We start from the raw sequence: 10481 nt of genomic DNA, 5'->3' as shown, positions 1-10481 counted from the left end.
TACTAGTTACTTTGTAGATTTTGATTATTACAAAACATATTAACCACAATTCAGCCCTATATAAAATACAATACATACATAATGAAAAACAATAACAAACATTTGAATCACAGTGTCACAGATGCAAATAAACATAGAGTTACATGAAGCAGGTGCAGTCACTATGTAGTGTGTCCTCGAGAAGCACCCTAAATGTCTCAATTGAGACCAATCGCACCAGTTTCAGAGAATCCTGAAGTTTGTTCCATTTGTGTGGAGCATAATACATGAAAGCAGTCTTTCCTTGTTCACTGCTCTTACGAGGACTGGTATATCTAATGTGGGTTTGTGAACGTGTTGCATGACCAGTAACCTTTGGTTTCAGAAGCGAGGATAGGTACAAAGGAAGCTTTCCACACAAGGCCTTATAAATAAATAAAATACAATGTTGCTCTCTACGCACTGCGAGAGATGGCCAACCCACTTTATCATATAAAATACAGTGATGGGTGAGATAATCATCGCCAGTAATAAAACTCAGGGCACTGTGGTAGACTGCTTCAAGAGGCTTCAGTGTGGAGAGTGAAGCATGCATATACAATATATCCCCATAGTCAAAAACAGACATTATTACAGATTGAATTATAGTCTTTCTTCTGGAAAAAGAAAACCAGGACTTGTTTCTATAGAGGAAACCTATATGTCCTCTTAATTTTTTGATTAGGTTCTCGATATGAACCTTAAATGAGAGCTTGGCATCTAGCCAAATGCCCAGGTATTTATAAGAAGTGACCAGTATCTCTTGTAGATCTGCTATTTTCAAAATATTTTTTATACAATTGAAAAACTGTGAAATGGGACATTCTGCATAATGAGTACTTTTACCTTTGTACTTTAAATATATTTTGAAACTTGTGTACTTTTACTTAAGTCAATTTTGAATTCCGGACTTTTACTTTTACTTTTACTCCACTACAATTATTTGAAAACTTTAGTTATAGTTACTTTGTAGATTTTGATTATTATTATTATTACAAACATGCATTAGCCACTTTACGGCTATTTGAAAATAGCCGATCTACGCATTGTGAGGTTGTAGATCTGCTATTTTCAAAAGATTTGTATTGAACTGGTCTGGTGAAATGGGACATTCTGCATAATGAGTACTTCTACTTTTGGTACTTTAAGTATATTTTGATGCCAATACTTTTGCACTTCTACTCAAGTACATTTTAAATACCGGAACAGAGTATTTTTACATTGCAGTATTGGTACTTTTACTTAATAAAAAATGTGAGTCATTTTAACACCACTGTGCTTGTCTGTAAAAAGCTCACCAGTGTCAGCCATGCAGGTGGAAATGGGAGAAATGCCATTAAGGATGAGGAGAGTGAAGTTAATGCTGGCATATTGGGTTAACCTCCAGGGGCAGAGTAACATACATCCTACAAAGAGTGTGTTAGTGGATTGCTGGGAGCATGAATCGAACTGCATGAGTTTTGTGTGGATTGGTAATGCAAAGGCAGGAAGTATAGGGCTAAATGAACTGGAGTACAGTTTACAGTGACAATCCCTCCCATACCTCCCTGGCTATTTACATGGCCGTGTGTTGACCTTGGGGTACATCAGGAAATAAAGAGCAAGCCAAAGTTTACTCCAGTGGGGTACACAGTCCAGACATATTGTGAGCAGCAGTATCCAGACTCAGTGTTCTTATATACAGATGGCTCCAAAGACCCTGTATCAGGATGTGCAGGGTCAGCTGTGCACATCCCAGTAAGCAAGGTAAATATTAGGAGAAGACTAACATACCATGTGTCTGTATATACAACAGAGTTGGTGGCGATAATCATAGCCTTACGATGGATAGAAGAAAAATAAATAAACAACACAGTCATAGCGTCGGATAGCTTTTCAGCATTGATTAGAGAGCGTAAGATCAGGGAGATCTGCATGCCGAATGGACCTTATAAATGAAATATATATGATTTTGTTTAGAGTAGAAAAGAAAGGAATAACAACACAATTCCTGTGGGTCCCAGCTCATGCTGGTGTGGAGGGAAATGAGCATGCAGACAGCCTGGCCAAACAAACACTAAGATTTAGACAGATAGACATGAAGGTACCATTAAGTAAGAGTGAAATCAAACCAATGATCAGGGCTTATACACAGTCAGTGTGGCAGGAATACTGGGATGAGGGGGAGGTTGGAAGACACATGTACAATATCCAAAAGCAGGTTGGTACTGAGAGGGCGGTGGGCTGGAAGATGGTTTACTGTACATGTCCAGTTCACAATCCAGTCCAGCTGGTGGCGGTAATGCTCCTTAAATGGTTGCCAACTGCCAAAAAACACAAAAGAAGAAGAAGAAGAAGGAAGTTGTTAGCGCTTTGTTTGTTTTTAGCAGAGCCAGGACAACATGTGAATAATAATGTCGCACATTAAGGCCATGAAACATCCTGAAATACTGAAATAAAAAACACAAGTTCCGAAAACTGGATATTGAGAATATAGTGTGTATTCCTTCAGGTAAGATTTGGAATTTCATATAAAACAAACCCGTATTACGGATATAGGCAGCCGCAGCCCAATGGTCAGACACACTAAAAACAATGAATGGAATAAAAACAGTATCATTCTGCGTACAGAGAAATTAGTATGAAGTTACTCAGTTTTCATTCTTAAAGTGGACCAGCGTGCTGCAAAATAACATTGAAAGGAAAATATGCTTTGAACAGTCCTCTTATGCAAATTAGTGTCTGACGACGTTGTTCCACACATTATTTTATTCAGACCGCCATCCCCTGATGGGGGTCTGAATAAAGTGGGTTCCTTGAGGGGGTTCCAATTTCAATATGACCCTCCCAAGTCTGCAACTCTGACTGTAACTCTGAAAGTACACTAAATAGAACCAAATGGACCCTATAACTGGTCCATTCGGTTCCATTTGTATACTGTCAGAGTTAAGGGGGGGTGCTTGACATTTTTAAGTTTGAGAACCACTGAACTAGATTACAATACAATACTTGTTTATTTTATGTTTCATATTTATTAGATGTGGACGAGTCAAGGCTGCTGCTGTTGTCTATTTGTCTTTGAACTGGGCATTGCCTAAATATGGACTCCGAAGTTGTAGCTCAAGGTTCCAGTGAGGGAACTGGTGATGCTACATCAAGTACCTTAGGTAAGTCAAACCAGGAAAAAGGTGCGTCATGGGCTGGCAAATATATAGATCGATTTATCAATATTACATTTATCCCCCATAATCTTGAACCTCCACACAATCGTCTGTACTGCTCGTCATCTCACACATGGATGATCAATTCAAATGAGACATGATTGTAAGGGGACATGGAACGGCTTTCCATGTTAGGCAAGTATTTGTATAGCACATTTCAACAGCAAGGCAATTCAATGTGCTTTACACAAAACATCAAGCAAAGGAAACAATCATTTTAAGACACAATTAAAAAATAATATGAATTAAAACAATGTTTCTACTGCTAGTAAAGTAACAACAGAAAACAAATTTCCAAACTTTTTTGATGGGTTTAAATATAATTTAAACAATGATTGAAACGTTTGCGCTCGGGTGGCCCAGTGGTAAAGTTTGTCGAGCGTCTATATGAACACAATTGGCCCGTGTTCGAGGAACGGAAGCCGGGTGGGAAGGGTGATATCACTGCACGTAATCCTACGGGCTGGGGTGGCACCTGTCAGCAGGTAGTGTTTGGTGGGAGGAGGCTCTAGTCTACATCCTCCCGGTGGGGGCTCCTCACTGGCAGGTGAGTCGGTAGGACGCATCAGCAGTGACAACACACAAATGTGTGTGGGGGAGGAAATAATTGGCATAACGATTGTTGGAGAAAAAGGGGTAAAAAGAGAAAATAATTATAAGTGAAAATTTCAATATTAAGATATGGATATAAAAAATCTTGAAATCTTTCAATCGTGTCAATGTGAATAATTCACCGAAATCTGTCTTTGTTGCTTCACCTTTAATCTTTTGAGAAGTCAGTTTTCAGTCATTTAAACAAACATGTTGGTACATTGCTGACTTGTGTGAGTTAAGGAAATTTGGAGAAACTGTAACAATATGGAGCCATGCCAAATATTGGCATTTGGTCCATAAATATTGTGTTTTGAATCTCCCAGCTGTAGGTGGGTCCACTGCAAAGAAGCCATCTTTGAAGAGGAAGTCCAATGTGCCTGCACGTGCAAAGCCAAAGAAAAAAAAGAGGGCCCAGGTCAGCCGACCTGCCAGGCTTGGGTACACCGTTCAAGAGGGAGAGGATATGCTCCTGGTAATATCCAACACAGGCCAGTATGATAATCTAACCTGGCGTCCGAAGAAGAAAATAAGCAGAAAAAAGAAGCCTGCTAAGGGCAAAGCAAAGGCCGGTCAAATTAAGAGGAAGAAAACATTCCCTGCTAAGACTAAACCACCAGAGAGTAAGACGGTAGAAGAACAGGTTCTGGTGCATCACCCAGACTTTGGCACAGACAATAGATGGGCAGACGGTCTTCCTGAGGAGGTGCTAATCAAAATCTTTCAGATGGTTATCGTCCAAGATGGTGCGGTACCATTTCTTTGCAGGTAACACACTTACAGGCACTACATACGGTGTAGAGTGATTATTACTTTACTGCTAGTAAAGTATCTACCATGTGCAACAACTTAAACAGGGACAACAAGCCCTAACACCATGTTAAGCCTTGTTGACCCTGTTTATGTATCAGTGTGATATCATGTCCATGCACAAATCGAACCTACCGGTAGACAAATTCCTACTAAGTAAGAATGAAGTGATGTTGATTCTGGCTTTTAATTTGATACATCTAGGTGCTTGTTGTCACTTAAATGTTAGGGTTATCCTCGACTAAATTAATAATTATTTGACTGGTAGTCATAGGGATTAATCAATTATTCAACTCTGTGGGGACAGCACTCAACATTTTTAACCTTCTACCCTTTTGAAATGGACAACAACTTAACCGAGAGTGCATGTTTGAATACTGTATGAGCATACTTGACAGTGTTGATGGCGCTATTGTGAATTAGATCTTAATTTCTCCTCTGTTTCCTCCTGAAAAAGGATGGCCAGAGTGTGCCATCTATGGAATACTGCTGCATCCAGTCCTGTGCTGTGGCGCAGTGTGACTGTGGGGTACTGCTGGCTGGATCCTGGGAAGACACAGTTGCCTAAAACGGTGCTGAAAATTAAGGACACTCTAAACTGGCTGGCACAAAACAGGTCCATGTCCATGTTATCATTATTATACAAAGTCAAATACAAAGTAGTATAACAATTTGCTGAACTTGAATATGATTTGAAAATCAAATTACCTATCTTATATTATCACTGTTGACTAGATTCTCCCAGCTAAGAGACTTCTCCCTTTGTCACTGGAAAAAGAATGTGGACTATGCTGTTGAAGTAAGTCAAATATAATTTATATATTGTAGTATACAGGTGGCCACAGAAAGTATTTGTTTCTGATTGTCTGTTGTCCATTAATATTGTATATTGAGACACCTCAAACATAGTCCCAGTAAACAGTTTAACCACTGTTCTAAATCTTTGCTCATGGTATGTTAAACAAACAGTAGCTTTTATTTACTATTTTTCTCAACTAGAGGTTCGGCGGAACCTCTAGTCCCTGTCGTGGCCTCCAATGGCCGTGGTCCGCCCACCCATTAGGCAATTTTAATATAGGCCATGGTACTGTACTGTACAGTATATGCAAAACAATGCAGTCCAATGTATCCTGATATTGGAAAATAACAGACTTGGGGTGGAAACTCCACTCTGTATATCTTATGTGTTTTTCTGAAATATTGTGTTTCACGTGCTATTTGTTCAACCCAATAGGTTGTGTCCCAGTTCTGTCCAAATCTACGCTCCCTGAAACTCTCATATTGCAATGGTGTGACAGAGAAGACCTTCCAGAGCCTCAGTGCACACAGCCGGTCTCTGGATAGCATAAATGTGCAGTATTCAGAGGTACTGTATACACCGTATCAATGAGAATTGATAATGACAATTTCATATAATTTATTATTATTACTACTACACATGGCTCATCATGTATTTCTTAGTATTTACTCATTATTTTAAACAAAATTTCCTTTACTTATTAGTATTCAGTATAATCATACCCTGTGCTTAATGGTGAAAATAAGATGGGGAGCTTTATGAGACACATACAGTACTGTAGCTGTTAGAAATCACAACCTAGAGATGGCCCAAAGGTTGAGACTGCAGAAAGCTTTCTGTGTTTTCTACTGCAGAACTCAAACAGTTTATTGCCGCCACATGATTATGGTAATTTCCTATCATGCATATGCATATTTTTCTCAACTGCAATATATGCTGTTATGTAGTTTCAGGTGGAAGGTCTTGTTATCTTCTTGGAAACACATGGCAGCCAAATCAGACAGCTCCTGTTCACCCATGGATCCAAGAATGACAGAATTCTTGCTGTTATTTCTGTAAGCCTTCTATTTTTTAATCTATATTTACTTCATGCAATGAGTTCCAAAGAGCACAATTAACTTAATACACACACACACACACACCATATATATTTTTTCTTTATTTTCTTTTCTTTTTTTTCAGAGAAGCTGTCCGGATTTAGAATTGCTTGAGATCAGTACAAAGCTCGACAGTGGATATTGTCAACTTCCCATCTACATTCAAGGTCTACAAAGTGGATGTCCTAAGCTGAAGGTAAAAGCGAAACATTTTGCCTATAATGACTTGCCCAGATTAGGGATGCCAGGTTAAAAGTGTTTTTCAAAAAATTAACGGAAAAATTGAAGAAAGAACAGATAAATGAATAAATATTAAAAACAATCCCCAAATCATTATTTTATTTAAAGGTAGGGTAAGTGATATTTTTTGGTTAAAACAAAAAGTATTTTGTTAAAAGGTTAAAATACTATATTCTGATAGTAATCATTGCTATATAGTGTTTTTTCAGTAACAGATGTCTCCCCGTCTCTCCACCTCTTTAATAAACAGAAAATACATTTTTCGGTAGGTGTCAAAATCTCAGCCAATCAGTAGAAAGTACCCATTTTTAAGCTTAATTTGTATAGTGTTCCAGTTCCAATTTTGCCTGCTCATTTCTTAGTGTCATCACTTCCAATTTCACTTGTTTAATCTGTATCCTGATTGAGTTCTCTGTCCTGGTTGGATAAAATTGGAAATGAAACTGAAACTGAAACGAAAATGCATTTTCTGTTTAATAAAGAGGTTGAGAGACAAGGAGAATCCTAATACTGAACAAACACTCTATAGCAATGAGTACTATCAGAATATAGAGCTATTTAACAATTATTTTAACCAACGCAAATCACTTACCCTACCTTTTAAATGTACATTTACTATCACCAACATACAGTATTAACAAACAAAACAATTATTGCACTTGCCTTGTATTAGACCAGGGGTCTTCAATGTGTCTCAGGCCAAGGACCCCTTAGCTGAGAGAGAGAGAAAGACAAAACAGGAACCCCCACTACAGATATTGTATAAAACTGTGTTTTTCCATGTCTTCCATGCAAGTTTATGAGAGGCTTTCAAAGCTAGCTCAACATATTTACCTGATTATCTCGACGTTGAGATTTGAGACTAGCTTAGAAGTATTCCACAGGATCTTCTTTTAAGTGACTACGGGTTGCCTCCAAATGATGCTGTTGCTTTGATGACTTCATCCTTTGATAGCACTATCAGTCTTGTGCAAACTAAATGACATTTTTTGTTTGTCTGTTTACATATTTTCTTTAATATGTTGAACTTGTGTTAATGTGTATTTTCACACTTATACACTTTTGGGGATGGGAAGAAAACAACAACAATTACACAAATCCCCCCCCCCCCCCCCTGTTGCAACTCTTGAGGGCCCCCGGTTGAACACCCATGGCTAAGATTTTGACTCTGGTTCTGTTCAGACATTCCGGATGCTGAACGTCATACCCATGCCCAAAGTGATGCGATGTGGACCAAATTCTATGGCAGGCTTCCCGTTACTGGAGGAGCTGTGCATGGCCACAACCTCAATTTCCTGCATGACTGACAAAGACCTGAGGGACATACTCTTTGGCTCTCCTAAACTTCGGGTTCTGGATGTGCGGGGCTGTACTCGAATCACGCCTGTTGGCCTTGCCGAGTTACCCTGTGTTGGTGAGCTATAATTTAAGATTGATGAGTTCAATTCAAGTATGAAGCCTTTAGATACTGTATGGCCCAAAACCTTGCTCTGATCTTTTTTTTTTCTCATAATTAGTTTGTTGATACATATGGCACAAAAAAGGGTAACAGCAAAGTACTAGAGGTTGCATGTCAACACAAGGCAGTCTGTCATTGACAAAATGTTTCAAAACGGGCTACTTGAGGCATGTGGTACACTTCAGTTGTGAAGATTGTTTCAAAATGTTCTTTTATGATAGTAATACAGTACAAATGTTACATACAGTACAAATTTAAGGAGAATATTTTGAATGTTTTAACCTCAGAATCATTGTGTCATCTCCATTAACAAACTTGTGTGATAACAAATAATGAAGTTAATTATTTTTTCTTCTTAAGAACTTGAGTGTCTGTTCTGGGGACAATATTTCAATAACAAAGTGGCATTGCCGTCACCCAAGAAGGGCCTTCACATGCTGATGGAAAAATGGAGTGGGACCTTGAAGGAGCTGGATATCACAAATCACCTCTTCACAGAGGAGGACCTAGAGGTCGCAATGAGCCACCTCGCTCAGACAGCAAAGTCAGACTCCTTGCGCTCATTACATCTCTGTGGGACAAGGATCACACCGAATGCCCTTAGGTAGGTGAACTATGGACCAACATTTACAGGATGTTGAATTGTTCTACCTGCGGTTTAGGGACATCTAGGGGTTTAAGGATAGACTTACAACTACATGTAAGAATCCACCTGATCTGCACATTTTGTGTGTGTGCTGTGCTGTAAAACAAAATGTATTTTCTTTTTTTTAGATAATCAACCTCAATATAATTTTTTCAATTCTGTAGAAATGTGGCATTTTTTACCAATTTTTGCAATTCTAAGAGTATTCTATGTTTTTGTACTTTTTCCAGGTTAGTCATTTGCCAGTCTACTGCTCTCAACTACCTCAACTTGTCTTCCTGCCGTTATTTTCCAAGAGGACTAAAGAGGGTTTACCGTGGACAGGAAGACATCCACCAGCTGATGGATAAATTGGAATAGTTGTTATATTACTTGGGGTCCAGAAAAACTCTTTAAACATTTTTTTAATGACCAGATTTTTTTTATTTTTGTACAATTCACTTCACTGAAGATAGAAGCTGTTCCACGTGGCTTGAAACCCGAAAACCAATAATCTCTTATATCATCAAGACTAAACCTGGACATGTTATACTTAAAGCGGCAAATCCAGGGTAGAAAAGGAAAGTTACATTGTGCAGCTTTAAAGTGAGTCTTTATGGACACAGACAAAATACACAAGATCGTTGTACCTAGATTTGGCATACAGAATATTTTGTTTCTCCAACGTGATGACATTTATTTCAATGCATTGGTGAATGATATGACCCAGAAAAAAAAACTTTTTATACTTTTGAAGGGTTACACCTACTCCTAGTGTTAGAACTTCAGCACCCAGCAACAATAGAGACATGTAGGCTAGTTGGCAAGTAGCTGGTGTATGGCAATCTTGGACATCTGATTATATAACATACTGTAAACCATTCAGTCTGCATTCAATAAATTTACACCAGGAAGTATATTTAATTTCTAAATATGTTTGATTTGTTTCAAATGATATTCAAATTCACAGTAACTTTACATTACAGATCCTTTGTTAAATTATACCATGAACTTGAAAAAAATCTTTCTAACGCTGATGACCAATGTGATACTAAATAAAATGTGAGAATTTGGGGTTAATTTCATGCTATGAAAGTTTGATTGCCCAACAAATTATCCACTGCCAAAATGCTTGGAATTTGATGGTTATTTGAATTCTCAAGTTATACTGTATATAATATTTGCATTGAACAGAAGGGTCAACATCTTTTTTTGTAATCATTGTTATAGAGCGTTTGTTCAGTAACAGAGGTTACCCTGTCTTTCCAGCTCTTTAATATACAGAAAATACATTTTCAGGTAGGTGACAACATTTCAGCCAATCAGGAGTGTACCCATTTAACAGCTTCATTTTTGCAGTGCTCCAGTACCAATTTTGTCCATTTCTTTGTATCCAATTTCACTTGTTTAATCTGTATCCTGACTGAGTTCTCTATCCTGATTGAATAAAATTGGTATCCTGACCTGAAAATTAATTTCTGTTTAATAAATAGCTGGAGAGACCTCAATGAGTACTATCAGAATAGAGCTATTTAACACTTAATTTTATCAAAGAAAATCACTTACCCTACCTTTTAATATGGCTACTTTAAGTTGAAATACGTATTAGCTTGAAATTATAGTAAATTCTTTCAAAGAAACC

General features: G+C 38.0%; 1 protein-coding gene across 1 annotated transcript; it reads left to right on the top strand.

Moving 5' to 3' along the window:
• Positions 1-2375: 2375 nt before the first annotated feature.
• On the top strand, positions 2376-10226 carry fbxl6 (F-box and leucine-rich repeat protein 6). The gene is made up of 11 exons (XM_080442151.1): positions 2376-2509; positions 3036-3164; positions 4136-4577; positions 5077-5235; positions 5355-5418; positions 5854-5985; positions 6366-6473; positions 6601-6711; positions 7938-8169; positions 8575-8818; positions 9091-10226. The coding sequence occupies exons 2-11, from the start codon at positions 3098-3100 to the stop codon at positions 9218-9220; spliced, it is 1689 nt and encodes a 562-aa protein (XP_080298277.1). The 5' UTR covers positions 2376-2509; positions 3036-3097; the 3' UTR covers positions 9221-10226.
• Positions 10227-10481: the final 255 nt, after the last annotated feature.

Source organism: Gymnoscopelus braueri, assembly GCF_963280865.1.
Source record: "Gymnoscopelus braueri genome assembly, chromosome: 11".
Lineage (NCBI taxonomy): Eukaryota > Metazoa > Chordata > Actinopteri > Myctophiformes > Myctophidae > Gymnoscopelus > Gymnoscopelus braueri.
This window is presented reverse-complemented; position numbering and strand designations above follow the sequence as displayed.

Excerpts from the sequence above, each read along its gene's own strand:
- fbxl6 (XM_080442151.1), top strand. The coding sequence starts at position 3,098 with ATGGACTCCGAAGTTGTAGCTCAAGGTTCCAGTGAGGGAACTGGTGAT. Across the intron at positions 8,170-8,574 it reads TGCCGAGTTACCCTGTGTTG|AACTTGAGTGTCTGTTCTGG; the intron begins GTGAGCTATAAT and ends TTTCTTCTTAAG. Across the intron at positions 8,819-9,090 it reads ATCACACCGAATGCCCTTAG|GTTAGTCATTTGCCAGTCTA; the intron begins GTAGGTGAACTA and ends TACTTTTTCCAG.